The 25,894-nt window shown below is 42.9% G+C and overlaps 1 protein-coding gene across 1 annotated transcript in view; it reads right to left on the bottom strand.

The window, feature by feature from the left end:
- LOC132396070 (LHFPL tetraspan subfamily member 7 protein) overlaps nucleotides 1-25,894 on the bottom strand; it is a 319,687-nt gene that overhangs the window by 127,723 nt on the left and 166,070 nt on the right. Inside the window, exon 2 of the mRNA XM_059973439.1 lies at nucleotides 7,494-7,632. Within this exon, the coding sequence (XP_059829422.1) occupies nucleotides 7,494-7,632 (139 nt within the window). The remainder of the gene's footprint in view (nucleotides 1-7,493; nucleotides 7,633-25,894) is intronic.

Raw genomic sequence — 25,894 nt, 5'->3', positions numbered from 1 at the left:
GGCCTGAACCGTCAACAATTCCTCCTCACCATCACCACAGACACTGATCGACCCACTGAGTTCCTCAGCAGATTACTCATTGCAGTTAGTGAATCAAATCATTGTTTTAATGAAATCCTGCAGCTTCCTGGCTGCTGTTTCAGAATGTATTTATTGTTTTTAACCACTTGAGTGTAAATTCTGCGGGGAATTTGATCTAACGTCCCTGGGTCAGGACTTGGTCCTCCTCTAACTGTGCACCTGAAATTCTAAAAGTTCATTCATCTGTGTATCCAGTTCATTTTTTTAAAAGTCCTAATTTTATCACCTTTACTTGTAAACTTGATCTGATGCCTGCAGCTAAGGGCATAGAAACCAACCCCACTGCCTCTCATACAGAGCAGGAATCTGCAGACAGTAATGGGCTCAGCCTAACACATCATGGGAACATCCCTCCCTACCATCTGTACTATCTACAATAAGCACTGCCTTCGCACACCGAGTGCATTTACAAGGTGCACTGTCATAAGAAAGCAGCATTCATCATTAAGAACCCCCATCATCCAGGCCATGCTCTCTCTCTTCTCACTACCATCGGGCAGGATGTACAGAAGCCTTAGGGCCCACTCCACCAGGTTCAGAAACAGTTTCTACCCTTCAAATATCAGGCTCCTGAACAAGCATGGATAACTTCACTCACCTCAACAATGAACTGATTTCACAACCTATTGTCTACTGATTTCACAACCTATTGTCTCACTTTCAAGGACTCTACAACTCATGCTCTCAGTAATTTTTAAATTTGCACTATTTGTCTTCTTTTGCATATTGGTTGTTTGTCACACTTAGTTTATGGATAGTGATTTTCATAAATTCAATTGTATTTATTTTCTTGTTAATGCCTGCAAAAAGACGAATCTCAAGGTGGTAAAACATTACAACACAGTATCGCCCCTGCTGAACTTTTAACCTACTCTAAGATCATCTAACCCTTCCCTCCTACACACCCCTCCATGTTTCTATCATTCATGTGCCTATCTAAAAGTTTCCATCTCAGATCTATGATAGAAAAATGTTACATATACTTATTTTGAACTCAAGTAGGAAGTACCCATGATCAAAGATCCCCAGCATTTGGGCCATGCAGCTGCCACCAGGCAGGAGGTACAGAAGCCTGAAGGCCCACACCACCAGGCAGGAGGTACAGAAGCCTGAAGGCCCACACCACCAGGCAGGAGGTACAGAAGCCTGAAGGCCCACACCACCAGGCAGGAGGCACAGAAGCCTGAAGGCCCACACCACCAGGCAGGAGGCACAGAAGCCTGAAGGCCCACACCACCAGGCAGGAGGCACAGAAGCCTGAAGGCCCACACCACCAGGTTCATGAGCAACTACTTACCTTTGACCAACTGGTTCCTGGACCAACCTGCACAACCATACCCACTACCTCAGTATAGCAACACTGAGGCCACTTTGCACTACAATGGACTTTATTGTGTTTTGTTTTAATTACACTCAGTAATCACATGGGGTACCTAATTAAAGTGGCCAGTGAGCGTATGTCCATGGTCTTATGCTGCTGTAGTCCAAACACTCCAAAGCCTGACATTAATGTGCATTCAGAGATGCTCTTCTGCACACCATGGTTGTATCATGTGGTTATTTGGGTTACTGTCACCTTCCTGTCAACTTGAACCAGTCTGGCCATTCTCCTCTGACCTCCCCCATTATCAAGGTCACAGAACTGCCACTCACTGGATATTTTTTTTTGTTTTTCACACCATTCTCTATAAACTCTAGAGACTGTTGTGAGTGGAAATCCCAGGAGATCAGCAGTTTCCGAGATACTCAAACCACCCTGTCTGGCACCAACAATTATTCCATGGTCAAAGTCACTTAGATTTCACTTAAACATAGAAACATAAAAATAGAAAACCTACAGCACAATACAGGCCTTTTGGCCCACAATGCTGTGCCAAACATGTACTCACTTTAGAAATTACCTAGGGTTACCCATAGCCCTCTATTTTTCTAAGCTCCATGTACCTATCCGGAAGTCTCTTAAAAGACCCTATCGTATCTGCCTCCACCACAGTCACCGGCAACCCATTCCATGCACTCACCACTCTCTGCTTAAAAAACTTGACATCTCCTCTGTACCTACTTCCAAGCACCTTAAAACTATGCCCTCTCATGTTAGCCATTTCAGCCCTGCGAAAAAGCCTCTGACTATCCATAAAATCAATGCCTCGCATCATCTTATACAGCTCTATCAGGTCACCTCTCATCCTCCGTCACTCCAAGGAGAAAAGGCTGAGTTCACTCAACCTATTCTCATAAGGCATGCTCCCCAATCCAGGCAACATCCTTGTAAATCTCCTCTGCACCCTTTCTATAGTTTCCACACTCTTCCTGTAGTGAGGTGACCAGAACTGAGCACAGTACTCCAAGTAGGATCTGACCAGAGTCCTAGATAACTGTAACATTATCTCTCAGCTCTTGAACTCAATCCCATGGTTAATGAAGGCCAATACACCGTGTGCCTTCTTAACCACACAGTCAACCTGCACAGCAGCTTTAAGTGTCCCATGGGCTCTCTTCCCCATTCCGATGCTTGGTCTGAACAACTGAACCCCTTGACCATGTCTGTATGCTTTTATGCATTGAGTTGCTGCCACATGATTGGCTGATCAGATATTTATATTAATGAGCAGATGTACATTAAGTGGCTGCTGCATGTATGTTCTTTCATGTCATATATAAGTTATGTTTAATTGATGGTTTCCTTGTGTATGTTGTGAATCTGATGTGGTACTGCATGTAACTTTTCATTGCACCTGTGCATACGACAATAGACTCTATTTTGACTTTAATCCAAGGACAGGAGTTGTGTGGGAACACCACCAGCTCCAAATCACACAGCACCCTGACTGGCTGTTCGTTCAGCGTGGCAGGATGGGAACTTCCTCGACAACAGCACGGTGCAGTGCCTCCAGAACAAAGACGGCAGTGGTTTACAAAGGCACAATGAGGGCTTGACCATAAACCCTGCCCTGACCTTAGACACTCACGTCCTGTGAATGACGTGAAAGGAGGACCCAGTGTGGCTCACAGTCTCTTCGAAGCCACCACTGCAGCAAGTCGTCTGGGAACCACAGACTGACCCAGCATGGGCACACAGACCTGTTGATATCTGGAAATCAGTGCCTGAGGAGACAGGGGAATCAGATACAATCGCTATGTTTAAGAGGCATTCAGACATAGGCAAGGCATTCAGACTCACATTCACATTTAGGTATCATATGTACACCAAAGTGTGTCGTTTGTGTTAACAACCAACACACACAAGGAAGTTCTGGGGCCGCTCACGGGTAGCGGTCAGCACAACGCTGTTACAGCTCAGAGTGTCAGAGTTTGGAGTTCAATTCCAATGCCATCGGTGAGGAACCTACACATCCTCCCCATGGAATGCATGGGTTTTCTCTGGGTCCTCAGGTTTCCTCCCGCAGTTCAAAGACGTACCAGTTAGTAAGTTAATTGCTCATCTTAAATTGTCTCGTGATTGGGCTAGGGTTAAATCGGGGGTTGCTGTCGGTGTGGCTTAAAGGGCTGAATCTCTAAATAATTTCCGGCACCAACACAACATGCCCACAACGTCCAGCAGAACAACTCGTAGCCAACATACAATAAGCAAAAGTAGCAAATCAAACCCTTCCTCATCCCCTCACCCATACACACAGATCAACCTCCAACACCAGCTCAGGCCTCTACTATTCCAACGACCTCCAGACTGTCTAATTGCCATCGTCTGTGTGCTTTGTTACCTCTTCAGAACACGTAAGGTTTCTTTAGAATAACATAAGGATGTGCTGGGTGCAGTCTATGAGTGTCACCTCATTCCAGACCCATCGTAGCATGCCCACAATGTTCAGGCATGGTCCTAATGCAGGCAAGTGGGATTGGTGAGGATGAGCAAAATGGACAGCATGGATGTGATGGGCTGAAAGGCCTGCTTCTGTTCTGTTTGACTCTGTGGCTCTCCCTTCTTTGCCTTGCTGGAGAGAGATACATCAGTTTGATTAGAAAAATGCCAACAGGAATTCATCTGAGGGAAGTTAAGTCTGGGTTGAGATTCTAAATTGGAGAAAGGCCAGTTTCGATGGTATTAGAGAGGATCTGGGATCTGGCAAGTGTGGTCAGGGACAGGATGTTTTCTGCCAAAGGCGTACTTGGTAAGTGGGAGGCCTTCAAAAGTGATATTTTGAGAGTACATTGCTTGTACATGCCTGTCAGAATAAAAGGTTAAGATAGCAGGTTTAGGGAACATTTGTTTTCAAGATATATTGAGACCCTGGTTAAGGGGGAGAAAAGGTGTCATAGTAGATCCATAATTCATTGAAAGTGGTGTCACAGGTAGATAGTGTCATAAAGAAAGCTTTTGGCAGATTGGCCTTCATAAACCAATGTACTGAGTACAGGAAATGGGATGTTATGTTGAAGTTCTATTCGATATTCATCAGACCTAATTTGGAGTATTGTGTGCAGTTTTGGTCACCTACCTTTGGGAAAGACGTAAATGAGGTTGAAAGAGTACAGAGAAAATTTACGAGGATTTTGTCACAACTGGAGGACCAGGGATATAAGGAACAATTGAATAGATTAGGACTTTATTTCTGGGAACATAGAAGATTGAGGGGAGATTTGATAGAAGTATACAAAATTATGAGAGGTATAGAAGGGTTGAATGCAAGCAGACTTTTTCCACTGAGATCAGGCAGACTACAACTAGAGACATAGAAACATAGAAAAACTACAGCACAATACAGGCCCTTCGGTCCACAATGCTGTGCTGAACATGTCCTTACTTTAGAAATTACCTAGGGTTACCCAGAGCCCTCTATTTTTCTAAGCTCCATGTACCTGTCCAGGAGTCTCTTAAGAGACCCTATTGTATCCGCCTCCACCACCACCACCACAGCAGCCCATTCCACACACTCACCACTCTCTGCATGAAAGAACTTACCCCTGACATCTCCTCTGTACCTAATTTCCAAGCACCTTAAAACAATGCCCACTCATGCTAGCCACTTCAGCCCTGGGAAAAAGCCTCTGACTATACACACAATCAACTCTCTCATCATCTTATACACCTATATGCCAGCAACAAGCTCCCCTTCCATTTTAGGTGCTGGAAGAAGAATCTGACACTGCCCTTGTTAGAGCACATTCCGCTTTTTGATGCAAGCTCACTCTGAGGTGGCAACAGCATACAGCTTGCTTTTGTATCCTCACTACAGTGCCTTGAAAAAGCATTCAGCCCCCACTATTTTCACATTTCACTGTCTCAGTTTCTAGATTTAAAACATATTGAAATAAGAATTTTGAGCTAATCTATAAATGTCAATAAGAGAAAAGAGCTGATTGTGGACTTTAGGAAGAGTAAGACGACGGAACACATTCCAATCCTCATAGAGGGATCAGAAGTGGAGAGACTGAGCAGTTTCAGTTTCAAGTCAAGATCTCTGAGGACCTAACCTTGGCACAGACTGGATGGGCTGAAGGGCCTGTACTTTTCTATGACTCTATGACCCTCTAAGACCCAGCTGGATTGGGGACGTATCCAGTTTAGATTCTGAGGAGCACATTAATTGTACATCAGCATTTGAGCATGGGTGTTGAGTGATCACAAGGATAAGTGGTGAACCTGCTTGCTGTCCTCTCTCGTGTACACTTCTGGACCTCCCTCAGCAGCTGAGCCTGTGAATACACTACATAATTTTGCCCAGCCTGTTGGCTTCTGATTGATGGAAACATTAATCCTGAAAGTAGAAAACCTTTCCAGCCACCATCTAACTAGTTTACCGCTCACAAGAGGCTTGGAGCTCGTTAATCTTTGCCCACATTCACGATAGATGGAGTAATTTTCATCTAAAACCTTCAGAGTCAACCCAAATCTTTACAATGCTATTCAAGCGGTATGACATCTGCTACTCAAAACTAAGAGGCTTCAAGAAAAATTCAGAAGCCAACTGCAACTTAATCACTGGAAAATTCACTGAACAATTACATGTATTCAGATGATTAAATAACACTACAAGAAAGCATAGGAAAGTTAAATTACAAAAAAAAACAATTCCACACCCTAATCCAACATTGAGACAAGTGAACCATGGTTGGTCTCAGTAGCTTTGTGATGAGAAGGTAGATAATGACTAGCTTTCCTCACCCTGACACATTCTTGCATAACTATTGGGCAGTGATTAGGTTAGGATGGCTCTGATAGAATTTACACTCAAACCATCATGAAGACACGATCACATAAACAACCTCCTGTGGAAACGTATTCCATCAAGGAATCTGTGCTTTCGATATGGAGATAATATTAATATTAACTTTGAGTACAATAACACTCAGCACATTTACTGGAGATGTAGTATCATGGTCTGGTACAGCAATGTGAATGCACTGGAATCTAACAAGCAGAGGATAATGGACTCAGCTTAATACATCACGAACACCTCACTCCTCACGAAGGCAACATCGATTATCAAAGATCCCTCCATCTGGGCAGGAGGTATAAAAGTCTGAAGTTCCACAGCACCAGGTTCAATATCAGCTACTTCCCTTTAACCACTTGGTCTCAAACCAACCCGCACAACCGTGATAACCGCTTCGGTACAGCAACACCATGACCACTTTGTACAAGATAAACCTTGTATTTTTCAGTAAACATTTTACAATCTTTCTTGTAAACATTGGGTATAATTTATGTTTTTTCTTATGAATACTGTTTACATGATGCCATGTGCTCGTGATGCTGTTGCAGTAAGTTTTTCACTGCACCTTTGCACACATGGACCTGTGTAAATGGCAATAAACTCAACTACTGAAGTCTTTCCTGCTTGGTGTGCACTTTGGGAATTTGTGGATGTAACATCTGTAAGATATTATACACCCTCCATATTGGATGTTTCCAATAAAGAGAGAATCTAGGACTAGAGGGCACACTCTCAGAATACATCCCTCTAGAACAGAGGTGAGGAGGAATTTCTTTAGATCGAGGCTGGTCAGTCTATGGTATTCGTCTGTGAAGGCCAAATCATTAAGCTGAGGTCGATAGGTTCTTGCCTAGTAAGAGTGCCAAAGGTAATGAGGAAAAGGCAGGAGAATGGGATTGAGAGGGATAATAAAACAGCCATGATCAAACAGCGGATTTGACTCGAAGGGCCAAATGGCCTAATTCTGCTCCCATGTCGCATGGGTTTTACAAACTTTGATAGGTATCAGCTGATATTCCTTTGATTTAGCTTGAAGGTTTGATGCTAACTGCTGATGAGTTACTGCAAAAGTTGCAATGAAAACATAACCTTAAATTTAATTATCAGCCATCTAATTAACCACTGCGTGCAAAGAGTGATTGTTAAATCCCACACGGAGCTCCCATGATTAAGCACCACTGTGGCAGTGCAGTGGCCAACAGACACAGAGAGAGGTACTCAGGAAGATTCACTCACCCGCTGTCGTCTGCATGTAACCAGCTAGTGTGCAGATTCTCTTCTCACACTGACCGCTTGGCAGGAAGATGGTAACGATGGCCAGCAGGGCGCTGATAGCCAGCAGAACACAGCCTCCAGAGCATAACACAGCACTCGTCTGAAACATCGAGAGGAGCAAAGATCTCAGTTACACTTCCTGTTTCGATTCTCCTGTGACCAGTCTATATGTCAAATTCAACTTTATTGTCATTATTTGTGATATTAATAAGATTGAAAAGAGTACAGAGAAAATTTACAAAAATCTTACTGGGCCTTGAAGAAAGGTTGAATAGATTTGGACTTTATTCCCTGGAACGAAGGAGAATGAGAGGAGATTTGATAAAAGATTTGACAACTATGAAAAAAGCAAGCCACTTTTTCCGCTGAGGTTCAATGAGACTAGAGCTCGAAGTCATAGATTAAGGATGATAGGTAAAATAATTAAGGGAAACCTGAGGGGCATCACAAGAGTGGAATGAGTTGCCAGAATTGGTCGATGTTGGTTCAATTTCAATATTTAAGAGGAATTTGGTTAAGTTCATAGATGGGAGAGGTATGGAGGGCTATGGTCCAGTCCAGATGGGGCGAGTCAGAATAAGAGTTTAGCACAGACTAGATGGGCCAAAGGGCCTGTTTCTGTGCTGTAGTAATCTATGATTCCCTGAGTTACATTCTGGACCATTTCGAAGGGCAGGAAGAGTCAACTACACTTGAGTGGGCCTGAAGTTGCCTCTTGGCTGGACTAGATAATGATGACGTGTTTCCATCTGTCAGGAACACTGGTGAACCAGATGGGTTATCAGTAACAGTCTGTCTTAATAAGCTGAATGTGTTTAATTTAATTAACCAGCTGCAGTGGTGGGATTTGAACTCAGCACTCATCCAGTTCTCCTTATTAGGCCAGTAACACACAAGACGAGCACAATTATCAACAACCACCAGTCTCTTTCATGTCTGGAAATACTAAAAGCGGTTAACAGACAAATAGGCAGCTTTGTATTGGGTCAGGGGGTAAATACATATTAGAGGTTGGCACCGTAAGTTGGGACTGGGCACAGGAGACAAGTAATGGGTACAGGAGGCAAATACAGGGCACAGGAGGCAGGTAATGGTCACAGGAGGCAAGTACTAGGCATAGGAGGCAGGGACTGGCATGGATCATAGTTTCACTCTGTCTTAACAGTTGTGGCAGTAGGGTTGTGTGCACATTAACACATGTATACACATATACACACACACACACACACACACATACACACGCAAAACAGTAACATAGTGGTTAGCAACTCGCTTTACTGTGCCAGTGACCGGGGTTCAATTCCCACCACTGCCTGTAAGGAGTCTGAGTGTTCTCTTCGTGAATGTGAACATTTCCTCCGGGTGCCCCAGTTTCCTCCCACATTACAAAGATGTATGGGTTAGAAGGCTAAGAAGAAATGAGGAAAGAATTGGCTATAGTGCACAGGACAGATACACACAGTGGGCTTTTTATTAGGTACCTCCCCTTCCTAATAAAGTGACCACTGAGTTTTATGTTCATGGTCTTTAGCTAATGTAGCCATCCACTTCACAGTTCGATGTGCTATGCATTTGGAAATGCTCGTCAGCACAACACTGTTATTTGAGTTACTGTCACCTTCCTGTCAGCTTGAACCAGTTTGGCCATTCTTCTCTGACCTCTCATTAACGAGGTGCTTTCACCTACAGAACTGCAGCTAACTGGATTTTTGTTTTCTGTAACACTCTCTGTAAACTCTAGAGTCAAAAGTACATTCCTTACAAACTTGAGATTCATCTCTCAACAGGCAGCCACAAAACAAAGAAACCCAGAAGATCCCATTAAAGAAAAGACCATCAACCACCCAATATGCAGAAAAAAACAAATCACGCAAACAATAAACACAAACAAAGAGCATTCTGAACTGAAGTTCACAGAGACAGTTGTATGTGAAAATCACAGGAGATCAGGAGCTTCTGAGATCCTCAAACCACCCTGTCTGGCACCAACAATCATTCCACAGTCAAAGTCACTTAGATCACATTTCTTCCTCATTCTGGTCTGAACAATACCTGAACCTCTTGACCGTTTTTGCATGCTTTTATGCATTGAATTGCTGCCACTGGATTGGGCGCCAAGATTACGTAGCTGTTATGCGGCACTATTATAGCTCAGGAGTTCCAGAGTTGGAAGTTCGATTCCAACACCATCTGTAATGAGTCTGTATGTCCTCCCCAGGGATGGATTGTCTGGGTTTCTGCTGGGTCTTCTGGTTCCCTCCCCACCACCATGTTCTCTTATTGCTGCCATCAGGAAGAAGGTACAGGAGCCTCAGGACCCACACTGCCATGTACAGGAACAGCTATTACCCTTCAACCAAGAGGCTCTTAAACCAGAGGGGATAATCTCACCTGCCCCATCACTGAACTATTCCCACAACTTATGGGCTCACTTTCAATGACTGTTCATCTCGTGTTCCCAATATTTATTGCCTATTTATTTATTATTTTCTCTTTTCTCTATTTGCACAGTCTGTTGCTTTTTTTGCACATTGATTGTTTCTCTGTCCCATTGGGTGCAGCTTCTCATTGATTCTATTGTGGTTCTTGGATTTACTGTGAATTCCCACAAGAAAATGAATCTCAGGGTTGTATATGGTGAAATACATGTACTTTAATAATAAATTTACTTTGAACACAGAGGCAGAGTTAACGAACTAAAGACTGGGATAGATTTAGAATCTAGCAAAGGACAAAACTGATAGTAATGTCAGGGATAGATTTAGAATCTAGCAAAGGAGGAGAATAATGGTAATAAAGATAGATAATAAATTATGAGAGCAAAGTAGTGAGGAATATATAAAAAAGACAATAAGAAATTCTTTAGGTTGAGCAAGCCAGGGCTTTTCTCTTTGAAAAGGAGGATGAGAGGTGACGGTAGAGGTGTACAAGATGATAAGAGGAATAGATCAACAAAATCTCCATTATGTCCTGTATATAGTATGAGTAGACTACATATTTTCTTCAGACCTTTTCCAAATGCTCTCTTCTAGAAAGCACTAAAGGGCTATTGAAACTAAAGTTTAACACCATCTTAAAACTTTCTTTAATCAATCTAATCTAGCTAATCTAATCAATCATTCTAATTAGCCCCCCAACCCATTCTATCTATTACTTCAGTCACTGTAAACACTTTGAACCACTTCTTGTAATGCTGGTTACATTGCAAATACATGCCTGCATTTATTCTCATTTTATTCCATATCCCATATTTGTTATTATATTTTTATATACTTCTTTATTTTGTATTATTGTTGAATATTATTGTTTTTGGTACATGTCGCTCCAAGGCACTAGAGCAAATTCCTAACACATATGGTGAATCAAGTTGATTGTCGATGTGCTTGACCTTCAGTAGCAACTTCCAGTATCAGAGCTGCTACTTCTGAATGAATGTTGGGACGTGGACACCGCTGGCAAAGCCAGTACTTATTGCCCATCCCTAACTGCAGTGTGGTGAAGGCACTCCCACAGATGGGGGTGGGGGGCTGCATTCTCATAAACCTGCTGGGGCAGGCTGCATGTGGAGGTTGGAACGGACTGGGAGAGCTTCAGAAAATCGCCTCCTGAAACACCTCCATCTCACAAATACAACTCAGTCAAGTGAATATTAGAGCCCGACTGCAAAACCACCTCAGTTACATTATATCCCAATGATTGCTGCTGAAGTCCATTGTTGTTTCTATTACAGTCAATTCCTTTTTGAATTAAAAGGTTTTCTCCTTTCTATCATGGCTCTGTCTCATACTACAGCATGTTCATTTATAACACAGATACAGTGGTCTCATTTATATTACAACAAATTACACACCCTGAGAGCCTTCCTCTCTACCAACAGATTTCTGAATGGTCCGTAAACCCATGAACAATACCTCATTACTTTGCTCTCTTTTTGCACCGCTTATTGATTTTTTATTGTAAGTATTTTTATGTACTGTACTGCTGCTGCAGAACAAATTTCACAACCTACAGTATGTCAGTGATAATAAACCTGAATCCGACATCTCAAGAATGAAATTCAATGATAATTTTTATATATATATATCACAGCTCAATTTCACTACAATGTCATCTCCTCTCCAAAGCTTTCATATCATTTGGAAAGTGTGGCAATCGGACCTGAACATAATATTCCTGTGCTGACTGAACAAGCTTTTTTAGAAACATGACTTACTTGCTCTTGTACTGTAAGCCCCTATTTGTAAAGCCCAGAGTTCTGTAAGCTTTGTTTCATCTCGTAGTCAACTTGTACAATTCACAGCCATAATTCTGTTTTGCTTTGTACTTTTGCAACAAAACAACAAACTTCACAACATACATCAATGATAATAGATCTGACTCTGATGTGTTTCGGTGGAGAACAACCTATAGACTCACTTTCAAGGACTCTACAACTCATGTCCTCAGCAATATTTATTCTTCTGTATTTGCACAGTTTGTCTTCTTTTGCACATCGGTTGTTTGTCAGTCTTTGTGAGTAGTTTTTCACTGAGTCTATTGTATTTCTTTGTTCTTCTGTGAATGTCTGCAAGCAAATGAATCTCGGTGATATATATGTACTTTGATAATAAATTTTCTTTGAACTTTGAGAGTTCAAGGCATCACGCCAGGCTGCTATAGATGGACAGTCATGAATTGGAGCTGAGAGAGCTCTACCATCAGGTTAGTTGCCAGTCCTCAGTGCAGCTGAGGGACGTGTACTGGAATTTAAACTTGTTGGGTTTCACAGGGTTGCAGTGTGACTAGAGCACTGTGCAAAAATCCTGGGCACATATTTACATATAGCAAGGGTGCTTAAGACTTTTGCACTGAACTGTATTTGTCAATGTGGAGCAGACAGCGAGTTTGTAAATCTGGCGGGAGCAAAGGACGTTGGGACTGGCAAGGGTGGAGTGCCGCGGGAGGGGTGTGGGACAGGTGGCAGAGAAGGAATGCCAGGAGTGGGAGGAGGCACGGGTGCAGACACACCCAGCCCTGAGACACCTGTCAAGGCCATTTGATCCCAAACAATTAGTTTATTGATCATTACAGAATGTCTCTCTGGTGCTTTCTGCACCCTCCCCTCTCCCTTCCCTCTTTCCCAACCATGATTCTCCTCTCCCTGTCCCCTTGCCCAGTCTCAGTCCACAATAGAGACCCTCATCAGAATGAGGTTTAACATCACTCACATATGCCATGATTTTTTTTGTGTGGCAGCAGTACAGTGCAATACATAAAATTACTCCAGTACTGTGCAAAAGCCTTAGGCACCCCAGCAGTAAACATGTGCCTAAGATTTTTGCACAAGTACTGCACACGTTAAAGAGCTTGTGTGCCACCTGTCCATAAACACATGATATGCAGTTTGTTATAAACACAGGATAATCTGCATTTGCTGGAAATCCCGAGTAGCACACACAAACTGCTGGTGGAACTCGGCAGTGAGGGGAAACAGGAGTAGACATTTCAGGCTGAGACCCTTCATCCAGACTCGGTAGCAGTTTATTAATGGATGATAATTGGGGCAAACACAATACCATTTGCCCCAGCTTGTACTTACCACCTGATTGCACAGAACATCAGAGCAAGATAAGAATACCAGGACCGGCTTCAGCGTTCCTGACGGGCACCATTTATGAGCTTGTCAGACATGCACTGTTGCTCTAGTCTAGAAAGTTCATCAATGGCAGCAAACGTGTAAAGAAAGATCTCTTTACAAACTGACAATACAATCTCTGTCAGTGTGGTGTAAGGGGACAGAGCAAACATAATTGAATTTTCTCACTGTGAAGTGTCATTTCAATTAGATAGTGTCTGTTCTACACTTCAATTCCATTCGCCTGCTGGTGTTCTCTCTTCTAGTTTGTGCCCTTACTTAACCCAGGTCTATCGATTTCAGTTCCGAAAGCTCCTGTTTCCCCCAGCATCCACAGTCCCTCAGCTTCCAGTGTGTGTGAAAGGTACTCAGCACATGCTTATTAGGATTTAACACCTCATACTGGAACCAGATGTGTTCCCGTGGAGACGCAGCAACTCGGCAGAAGCTGAAATCTGGAGCAAAAGCACACTCAGGTGGACAGGTGATGTTTTAGGCCGAGACCCTTCTCCTGACCAGTTGATCTGAAACGTGGACCGTCCATTTCCCTGCACAGTGCGGTCAAAGCATTCAGGCTTTGGAACGGAGGTCGTTGGTGCACGGGCAAATGTTGCTTTGGGAGCCTGCAGGCAACTGGGATGGGTTGAGCCCGTGCAATGCTAGATTTTTGTGTGTGTGTGTGTGTGTGTGTAGGGGTTACACCAATCATGAAAGGGCGTTTGATACCGTAGTGATTAGCCCAACACTCCACATCGCCAGCTGTAAGACTGTGGTTCGATTCCCGCTATACGTTTGTACGTTCTCCCCGTGACGGCGTGGGTTTCCTCTGAGTGCTCTGGTTTCCTCCCACATTCCATAAACATATAGTTAGGTTTATTGAGCTGTGAGCATACTGTGTTGGTGCCGGAAGCTCCTTTCCTATTGCTATTTTGTGCAATTTTGATCAAGGTTGAGTGACCCAAATCACTTTGCGTTACAACAGTGGTGTGCAGAAAAGCATCTCTAAACGCTCAACATGTTGAACCTTACAGTTTACAGCAGTGCAAGGCCACACTGGGATCCACTCCTCAACTTAATGAAGAGGCCACTGAGTATATTTTCCACATCCTACACTCAAAAATGCCGCTGATTAACAATGAAGATAAACTTCTTGACTGTACAGTGTTCCACTTGACCCACTCCTTCCTCAATGTTTTCCTGCCACTGATCATTTCTGGTCTTACTGACTGCATTGACAATGCTTTTCCTTGTATAAGAGATGCAGAAGATCTCTAACTTCTCATAAGTTTATACTATGCTCAATAAAGCATCTAAACTTATATCTGATAAAGGAATAGGCTCATTTATAGCCAAGAACACATTTCTCATCCCAGATTCTATGTACTTCCAAGTCCTAATCGTGATTTGGAGTAGTACATGCCATTATCATGTGAGGCTAATTGAACACAATTCCAGGCTGCTCGTGTTTTTTTGAGATTAGTGATGGCACTTTTTAATAGTTGGCATTATTCCCTTTTTATTACAAGATTAATATGCCAATTAAATTTATTCCACAACTGGGATAACTGCTCAAAATCAGTATAAGGTGACAGCGATCCCTGGTGTCACAAAAGCTGCTCTGTGCTTTGTATACCAGGTTACTGCTTGAGATTTGGCTAAGCCCTCATTAACCTGCTCAAAGGAATAGCCTTTCACCATCTCAGGGAATCCCAGAATGCTTTGCAGCCAATCAGGTGCCGTGTTGTCACTACGACAACGTGGGGATGCAGAGCGGGATATTCATAAAGCAAACACGAGGAAATCTGCATTTGCTGGAAATTCAGCAACACACACAAAATGCTTCGGGCCCGAAACGTCGACAGTGCTCCTTCCTATAGATGCTGCCTGGCCTGCTGCGTTCCACCAGCATTTTGTGTGTGTTGTTCATAAAGCATTCACTTTGAACACCACAGCACATGAGCTGGCCTTTAGCCTGTGACATTAGCGCCTGAAACAGACTTCAATGTTAGCTGCTTAGACATCAACTGAGCCCCACTCGGGGGATAAGCTGTGGTTAGTACTCCTGATTACTAGCTACTGTATCCATCTGCAGAGTGTGTGCACAGAAATCAGACAAGGACTGTGTGTCTGTTCCTAATACCTGACCAGATCACTGAGCTTCTGTGGACATTAATCAACTAATCCCAACAGTACTCACTCTCTCACAGGTAAAGAGACAGCAGAGTAGCAGTTCATCAAGGCATCAAGTTCAAATTAGATTTATTGTCAAAGTGTGTAAAGGTCACCATATACTACCCTGAGATTCCTTTTCTTGCAGGCGCTCACAGGAACAATAATGAAGTACAATTGAAACAACGAAATCCCTAAAGGTTAATTTGCAGGTTGAGTCTATGGTGCAATGTTAGCATTCATTTCAAGAGGACTAGAATATAAAAGCAAGGAAGTAATGTTGAGACTTTATAAGGCACTGGTGAGGCCTCACTTGGAGTTTTGTGAGCCGTTTTGGGTCCCTAATCTAAGAAAGGATGTGCTAAGATTGGAGAGGATTCAAAGCAGATTCATGAAAATGATTCTGGGATTGAAAGGCTTATCATATTGTGGAGAGTTTGATGGCTCTGGGCCTGTACTCACTGGAATTCAGAAGAATGCGGGGGAAACTCATTGAAACATATGAAATGTTGAAAGGCCCAAATAGAGTGGATGTGGAGAGGATGTTTCCTGTGGTGAGGGTGTCTAAGACCAGAGGACACAGCCTGAGAATAGAAGGCTGTCTATTTAAATCAGAGACGAGGAGGAATTTCTTTTACCACAGAGTGGTGAATCTGTGGAAGGAGGATCTGGAGGCCAAGTCATTGGGTATATTTAAGGCAGAAGTTAAAGGATTCTTGATTAGTCACAGCATGAAGGCTTATGATAGAAGGCAGGAATTTGGGTTGACAGGGAAATGGATCAGCCATGATGAAATGGCAGAGCAGACTTGTTGGGCCAAATGGTCTAATTCTGCTCCTATATCTTATGGTGCTATGGTCTAAAAACTATACATAAACAAACATTGACAAACAACCAACTTGAAAAAGAATATAAACTACTGTATACAATTTTAAAAAATAATACTGAGAACATGAGTTGTAGAGTCCTTAAAAGTGAGTCCCTGGGTTGTGGATTTAGTTTAGTGTTGCAGAGAATGGAGTTATCCACACTGTTTCAGGAGCCTGATGGTTGAAGGGTAATAACTGTTCCTGACCCTGTTGGTGTGGGACCTCAGACTCTTGTACCTCCTGCAACGGGAAGAGAGCATGTCCTAGATGCTGGGGGTCCTTGGGATGCTCCTTTTTTTGTGGAAGTATTGCTTATAGATGTGCTCAGTATTGAGGAGAGCTTTGCCAACAGGCAGAGGTTCATGTTATGAACTACATCTCATTCAGTGGAGAGGGTGCAGGCTAGCTCAGAATGGGAGGGCTGGCCAAAACCAGAGATTGAACAGAAGCAAAACTGCTGGATTAGCATTAGTACCCCAGCAAACAATGATCCTGGGTTTCTGCTGTTGACTCTTATTAACATTGGACAATCGCCATTTATTTATTCAACATGTGCTTTGCTAACAAGAGAAAGCGGATGGTATTGACCTCAGGAGAACTTGCACCACTCACACCAACTTTACATTGGTGGCACAGCAGAAAAAACCCCTGGAAGTGCACATCTCACACAATCTGTCATGGTCCCAGAACACATACTACACTATCAAGAAAGCTCACCAACACTTCTACTTTCTGAGGAGGCTGAAGAGAGCTGGACTACGCACATCTATACTCATGTTGTTCTACAGATGTGCGGTAGACAGCATCTTAAAGAGCTGTATCACTGCACGGTACGGAAACTGCACTGTGGTGGACAGGAACACTCTACAAGAGATGGACAAGACTGTCCAATGCATCTCTGGCACCAGCCTACTCACCATCAATGACTTACTGTGTATGGCAAAAGTGCTGGAAAAGCGCCAGTGACATCACGAATGATTCTCATGAACTGTTTATCTCATTCCAGTAGGGAGGAGGCCACAGAGCATCCACACCAGGACCACCAGACTCAGAAACAGTTACGTTCCCCAAACAGTAAGGCTGGCCATCACCTCCACCCACTGACCCACCCCTCCACACCCCAAGCACCACTACTTTATCATTTTCTTTCAGTCATCTTATGTACAGACACTCCTGTGCCTTGTGTCACTTTATGGACTTATAATCAATCTATATATATAATAAACTTTTTAATGTATTGATATTCATTGTGTTTTAAAAAATGATTATTGTGTTCATTATCCTGTTGAGTTTTATTGTCCTGCATTGGTTCCGGAGTAACAGTTACTTCATTCTCCTTTACACTTGTGTACTGGAAATGTTATTACACAATTTTGTATCCGAATCTTGCATTTTTGAATCTTTGAAACCCGCTAAGCTAAGAAAGAGATTTCCCCACAGATGGAACCCAATGCACTTTGAAGGACCTCTGAATGACTGGGAGCTGTGAAAAGGGGCAGTATAAATGTAAAGGCTTGTCTTTGATTATTTCTCACACCGATTCACCAGTATTGCCTTGAACTTTTAATTCTGTTGAAGTTTAGCCTTCTATCTACAGATTGGGTTCATGGATTCTGCCTTGTCCTTCCTCCCAAATGGCTTTTCCTTCTGAGTATCTTTTCATTCAAGGATCAACTTTATTCACCATATACATTTACATGTTTAGGAACTTGCTGTGGTGGGTTGGCGCGACATACAACAAAAAGCAACATTTGACAATTATACAGAATAAAGAATTATACACAAATAAGGAGTACAGGAATAGAATAAAATGTGCGTAAGTGCACACATACTGGCATGTATTTATGATGTTATCAGTATAATAAAAAGTGGTTTAAAGTGTATTCAATGCAGTGCAGAGACTGAGGTTATAGATAGAGGGGGTCCAGGGATAACTAGAATGGTAGATCAGATTAACTGCCTGGAGGAGAAACTTTTAAGATGGTGTAGACTTTTGTTCTAAAAGGCCTATAGTGCTTTCCAGAAGGAAGCTGTATGTAAAGGGAGTTTGCAGGGAGGGTAATGCCTGCAATGATTTTTTACGCCCTCTTCTTTGTCCTGGACACATACAAGTTCTGCAGTGATGGCCAATGACCTTTACTGCTGACCTAACAGTTTGCTGTAGTCTTCGTAGACTGTGAGAGAATGCTGCACTAAACCAGACAGAAATGGCTGATGCGAGGATGCTCCCTCCACAGCTGTCAGGCATATTTCATCGGAAGGTGAGTTTGCCCGTGCGCCAATCACTGCGAGTTGCTGAAGTCATTTAGTGATACATGTACAAGTTGCCTGATCTCTTTATGTGTGCATGATATTTACTCTAATCAATACTGAAGGTATGGTAATAACTCCAGAGATGGTGAGCAGGAAAGTTTTCATCTTTAGAAAAACATCGCACTCAAGAGGAATCCACTTTTTATAATGCTGTTTACATTTCAAACACATGCCGGTATTTATACACTTTCTGTTCCATATCTGTACTTAAACCTCTAACTTTATAGAAACATAGAAAATAGGTGCAGGAGTAGGCCATTCAGCCCTTTGAGCCTGCACCGCCATTCAGTATGATCATGGCTGATCATCCAACTCAGAACCCTGTACCTGCTTTCTCTCCATACCCCCTGATCCCTTTAGCCACAAGGGCCATATCTAACTTCCTCTTAAATATAGCCAGTGAACCGGCCTCAACTGTTTCCTGTGGCAGAGAATTCCACAGATTCACCACTCTCTGTGTGAAGAAGCTTTTCCTCATCTCGGTCCTAAAAGGCTTCCCCTTTATCCTTAAACTGTGACCTCTTGTTCTGGACTTCCTCAACATCAGAAACAATCTTCCTGCATCTAACCTGTCCAATCCCTTCAGAATTTTAACATTTCAATAAGATCCCCCCTCAATCTTCTAAATTCCAGTGTGTATAAGCCTAGTTGATCCAGTCTTTCTTCATATGAAAGTCCTGCCATCACAGGAATCAATCTGGTGAACCTTCTCTGTACTCCCTCTATGGCAAGAATGTCTTTCCTCAGAATAGGGAACCAAAACTGCACACAATATTCTAGGTGCGGTCTCACCAAGGCCTTGTACAACTGCATTAGAACCTCCCTGCTCCTGTACTCAAATCCTTTTGCTATGAATGCCAACATACCATTTGCCTTTTTCACCGCCTGCTGTACCTGCATGCCCACCTTCAATGACTGGTGTACAATGACACCCGGGTTTTGTTGCACCTCCCCTTTTCCTAATCGGCCACAGTTCAGATAATAATCTGTTTTCCTGTTCTTGCAACCAAAGTGGATAACCTCACATTTATCCACATTAAATTGCATCTGCCATGAATTTGCCCACTCACCTAACCTATCCAAGTCACCCTGCATCCTCTTAGCATCCTCCTCACAGCTAACACCGCCGCCCAGCTTCGTGTCATCTGCAAACTTGGAGATGCTGCATTTATTTCCCTTGTCTAAATCATTAATATATATTGTAAACAACTGGGGTCCCAGCACTGAGCCTTGCGGTACCCCACTAGTCACTGCCTGCCATTCTGAAAAGGTCCCGTTTACTCCCACTCTTCGCTTCCTGTCTGCCAATCAACTCTCTATCCACATCAATACCATACCCCCAATACTATGTGCTTTAAATTTGCACACTAATCTCCTGTGTGGGACCTTGTCAAAAGCCTTTTGGAAATCTAAATATACCACATCCACTGGCTCTCCCCTATCCACTATACTAGTTACATCTTCAAAAAATTCTATAAGGTTCGTCAGACATGATTTTCCTTTCACAATTCCATGCTGACTTTGTCCGATGATTTCACCTCTTTCCAAATGTGCTGTTATCACATCTTTGATAACCGACTCTAGTATTTTCCCCCACCACCAATGTCAGACTAACCGGTCTATAATTCCCCGGTTTCTCTCTTCCTCCTTTTTTAAAAAGTGGGGTTACATTAGCCACCCTCCGATCCTCAGGAACTAATCCAGAATCTAAGGAGTTTTGAAAAATTATCACTAATGCATCCACTATTTCTTGGGCTACTTCCTTAAGCTCTCTGGGATGCAGACCATCTGGCCCTGGGGATTTATCTGCCTTTAATCCCTTCAATTTACCTAACACCACTTACCTACTAACATGTATTTCCCTCAGTTCCTCCATCTCACTAAACCCTCGTTCCCTTACTATTTCTGGAAGATTATTTATGTCCTCCTTAGTGAAGACAGAACCAAAGTAGTTATTCAATTGGTCTGCCATGTCTTTGTTCCCTATGATCAATTCACCTGTTTCTGACTGTAAAGGACCTACATTTGTCCTGACCAATCTTTTTCTTTTCATGTATCTATAAAAGCTTTTACGGTCAGTTTTTATGTTCCCTGCCAGCTTTCTCTCATAATCTTTTTTCCCTTTCCTATTTAAGCCCTTTGTCCTCCTCTGCTGGTCTCTGAATTTCTCCCAGTCCTCAGGTGTGCTGGTTTTTTTTGCTAATTTATGTTTCTTCTTTGGACTTGATACTATCCCTAATTTTCCTTGTCAGCCACAGGTGCACTACCTTCCCTGGTTTATTATTTTATTATATTTTATATGATTCTTTGTAACTGTTGAATGTAGTTTTTATTACATGTTGCACCCTGACCAACACACCACAGCAAATCCCTAACATATGTAAGTGCTGAATAAAGCTGGTCCTTGGAAATTATCCCATCACTAGGTCCAGCAAAAGCATTGACAATAAGCTAGTTATCTGTGAAAAACATTAGATCTTCCATTACTTCTCTGCATTTTGTGTTTGGGAACAGGCAAAGCCGGAGAATGGAACAGTACTCGAGCTGACAGCTCAAGGAACACTGATGGCCAATCAGCCCGAGAAGCAGAATGGCAGAATAGGCCTCAAGGATCTTTGGCGTAGTGTACAGCATACATGCACACTGATGAACTCTTGATGGGTCTTGCTGGGACTGTCAATTTGAAAACAAGCTGTAAGTCAGTTCTGGTAGAGAGCTGTCTGCGCAAGAGCAGTGGTTTGAGAAGAGGCCCCAGTAACACTCGCATGGACAACGAAAACAACCTTGTGACCCAAGAACACAATGAAGGAACTCGGCCCGAAATGCCAACTGTTTATTCATGTCCATAGATGCTGCCTGACCTGCTGAGTTCCTTCAGAATTTTGTACGTGTTGCTCTGGATTTCCAGCATCTGCAGGATATCTTGTATTTAACAGCAACAACATCACTTCTGACATGCCAGCAGCGAGAAGAGTCAAGAATCTAAAGGCAGAGTGCCAGGATATTAGAGGGTTCGCTACATAGGACAGAGGTGAGTGGAAGTTTCTTCACCTGTGGTGTATGAACCAGTCAAGTTCTCTCTGGAGCAACCCACACAAAATGCTGGAAGAAGTCAGCAAGTCAGGCAGCACCTATGGAAAAGAGTAAACAGTTGACGTTTCGGGCCAAGACCCTTCATCAGGACTGGAAAGGAAGGGGGAAGGGGTCAGACCAAGAAGATGGGGGGAGGGGAAGAAGTACGAGGTGGCAGGTGGTAGGTGAAACAGGCAGAGAGGGAGGGGTAAAGAGCTGGGAAGTTGATTGGTGAAAGAGATAAAGGGCTGGAGAAGGGGGAATCTGATAGGAGAGGACAGAAGACCATACAGACTTTTTTTTTTGTCAACGTTCACACTGCCGGAGGAACTTCATGGGTCAGGCATCTCTCAGTAACAAGGGGTTTTCACTCACAGAACTGCTGCTCACGGGATGCTTTCTGGTTCTCACACAGATCTGGTTTGGGTCAGCGAGACATCCCAACCTCCCACGTTTGATGGGACCCATGTCATTTCGACCCTGGATGTTCAGAATCTGAGAAAGGTGGTTTTCTCACTGCTGAGTCCGGTGGTTCTTGGCAAGGGGTTTCTTCGCAACGTTCTTCCTCAAATGTTTCACTCTATGACTGAAGGAGATGTATGGCTGTAATTGGCATCTTTATTGTGATGCTGGAAACTTTGTGGCACTTCATATAGGTTAATCTTTAATTCAATGATTAATGAACGTGCGAGAGATAAAATGTTGCCTCAGTGTAAAATTGGTCCTTTTGTCAATGTAGGACTCCTATGTGATTAAGCTATTGATCAGGTTTAAATGATTGAAGAAAGTCCGGCTCCACAGCCTTCCCTTGGCGCGGAAGTTAATCAGGATTTGTCTTACCTTGTCCTTTGATCAAAGGATCAATCAAACGGATACGGCACTGAGCAAATTATGACCTAAAGCTGAAATGCATCATCCTATTATTACCTCTAGACACACATAAACACAGGAGATTCTGCAGATGATGAAAGTCCAGAGTGTGGTAAACTATGTATACCTGTCTGGACACACACCTCTTCTGACTGCTCCTGTGACTCCTCCCACAGACCCCTGTATAAAGGCACTGCTCCTCCCTCAGTCTCCGAGATGCCGTGCTCCCTTTCAGCCTATCGTTCACCTCTCATCTCCGAGAGTTATTGATGGTGCATCACAGAGCAACACACACAAAATACTGAGCAGGCCAGACAGCCTCTGTGGAGGAGAATAAACAGGCAACATTTCAGGCCAAGACCCTTAATCATGTTGATCTGTTCTCAGATCACAAGATTGTCTCCCTCTGTGACAGTGTTACTGGGACCTCTTCTCAAACCACTGCTCTCGTGCTTTGCTGACTATTAGTTGCTTTCCCAGTGAGGCTCTCATGGGCAGTGAAAGCAGCCTTGTAATCCAAAAACTGACCACCAACATGAAGAAAGATCTCAGCCCAAAATGCCAACTATTTATTCCATGCCATACATGCTCCCTGGCCTGCTGCGTTTCTCCAGAAATTTGTGAGTACCACTGTCCTGGCCAACTCCATTCTAATACTTTTTTGTACACTTGACCTCATCCAGCTCTCTGCTTGCTGCATGTCAAAGTCAAAGCAAATTTTATTATCAAAGCACATATATGTTGCCGTATACAACTCATTTTCCCGAGGGCATACTCAACAAATCTATAGAATAGCAACTTTAAGAGAATCAATGAACTATCAGCCAGAGTGCGGAAGACAACAAACTGTGCAATAAGTAACAATAGATAACGAGAGCGTGGGATGGTGAGGAAGAGTCATTGAAGTCAGATAATTGGTTGTGGGAAACATTTCAATGGATGGGCAAGTGGAGTTATCCCCTTTTGTTCAAGAGCCTGATGAGGGGTAGTAACTGTTCTCTCAGGTGAGAGTCCTGAGGCTTTTGTTCCTTCTACCTGATGGTAGCAATGAGAAGAGAGTGTGACCTGGGTTGAGGGGATCTCTGATGATGGATGCTGCTTTCCTATGACAGCCTTTCATGTAGATGTGCTCAATGGTTGGAAGATTTTACTTGTAATTGTCTGCGGCAAATCCACTACCCTTTGTATCCTTGTTTACTCAATTAGATTCATAACTGTCAGTGAAATAATCCTTTTTTTATTGTCTTCAATGTTAGAAGAATTAATTAAAAAGATATTTGAAAAAAAAATGAGAGTAAAGATGCCCTTTCTCTTAAAAAAAATCATTTATCCTGGATTATTTGCTGCAAGTATCTCCTTCAAATTCTGGAATTTTAAAGTTCAAAGTAAATTTTATCATCAAAGTACATAAAGAACACTGATTCATTTTCTTAGAGGCATTTGTAATACAACAAAGAAATACAATAAAATCAATGAAAAACTACACCGAAAGACTGACAAACAACCATTGTGTAAGAGTAGACAAACTGCAAATTCAAATCAAACAAACAACAATAATAAGTAAACATGTAAATTAATAATACCGAGAAGTTGTAGAGTCATTGAAAGTGAGTCTGTAGGTTGTGGAATCAGTTCATTGTTGAGGTGAGTGAAGTTATCTACACTGGTTTAGGAGCCTGATGGTTGAACTTGTCATTCATAGCCTGAAGTAGTGTAAAAATGATGCCTCACTTGGAGTATTTTGAACAGATTTGGGTCCCTTATTTAAGAAAATTTGTGCTGACATTGGAGGAGGTTGATGAAAATGATTCTAGGATTGAAAGGCTTACTATTTGAGGAACATTTGATGGATGTGGGCCTGTACTTATTGGAATTCAGAAGAATGGGGGGGGGGGGGTCTCATTGAAACCTATCAAACGTTGTAAGGCCTTGATAGCGTGGATGTGGGAAGATGTTTCTGATGGTGGGGTAGTCTAAGACCAGAGGACACAGCCTCAGAATAGAGGGATGTCTATTGAGAACACAGATGAGGAGGAATTTCTTTAGCCAGAGGCTGGTGAATCTGTGGAATTAGTTGCATTGGTGGCTGAGGAGGCTAAGTCAGTGGGTAATTAAGGCAGAGGTTAATAGGCTCTTGATTAGTCAGGACATGAAGGAATATGGAGGAGCAGATAGGAGATTGGGGTTGATAGGGAAATGGATCAGCCATGATGAAACGGTGGAGCAGACGATGGGCCAAAATGGCCTAATTCTGCTCCTATATCTTATGATCTAAAATGAAAATAGCTAAACACAACCCAGCACCCAGATAATTTTTCTTGAAAACTTGTGGCTCAGTCCATTCCCATCCAATGAGACGAAACGCACATTGATTGAAAGTAAGGTGCCTTGTTCAAAGGTTGTTGCTTCCAAGGAAACAGTCGAGGTAGCCCGTGAATGAACGAGTTACTTCTGTACACTGCCAAGTACATGAAGGATAATGGGTGGCTGGCACTGAGTTCGAAAGCTGTAATTTAATTGAGGCAAAGAGGAACAACTGTTAGTGCAGATAACCTGAAATCAAAACAGACAGTGCTGGAATTGCACAATACTTTGATCAGAGCCAGTGGCATCTAAGAGCTTAGATAGTAGTATATTTGTTGCTTATAGGCTTTCTCTTTGCTTTAAACCTGATTAAACACACGATCGACCACCTTAATGTCTCTTTCCTTGGTTCGATATCTGCTCTTAAGTAAAGTAGTTTGGGGGTATTTTGCTGTATTAAAGGCAGGGTACAAAAGTACGTCATCGTCTAATTGCTCTGTCACAATGTAAACTTAATCACACAACCTGAATAGTCACGGCACTCCCTCACGCCGATGATCCTGTCATTTAGTTGGCAGGGTCTCTCAGATAAATGGCAGAAGTGCCGGAGTATCTCCTTCTTGGTAGAGTGGTGGGATCCATCGGACAAACAGTGAGTACTGCCAGTTAAACTCGCAATGGAGGAGAACGAGAGAAGCAAACTAGTGTTTTTTTTTGTCAATACATCACGTCATTTTATTTGTCATTTCTAACAAAGAACTCAATACCAGCAAGAGGATTGAAAGTCTACATAAAGCCAATGGGTGACGGACACAGGACAGTGGCACAAGTCCTCGTACTTCAGCAGTGACACTCCCTGGCTGATGCCCGTATGCAAAGAAAGTAAAGCAGTGTTGCTCCGGATCCCAACACCCAGCTCTGGAAGTGGACCAGCCTACCCATCCTCCTCAAATGGAAATTTTCACTTCTGTTAGCCTTGCTTTTCCTCCTGTAGGCTGACAGAGAACGGTTTAACATCCAACATACAACACTACAGTCTGGACGGGCTGAAAATGGCGGTGATTTTGTAGCAGCCAGGGCACTTGACATCCATGAAATAGGAATTTGGGCTCTGCACCAAACGCTTCTTCTTGTGCTTCCTCTTCTCCTCA

Source organism: Hypanus sabinus, chromosome 6 (assembly GCF_030144855.1).
Source record: "Hypanus sabinus isolate sHypSab1 chromosome 6, sHypSab1.hap1, whole genome shotgun sequence".
NCBI lineage: Eukaryota > Metazoa > Chordata > Chondrichthyes > Myliobatiformes > Dasyatidae > Hypanus > Hypanus sabinus.
This window is presented reverse-complemented; position numbering and strand designations above follow the sequence as displayed.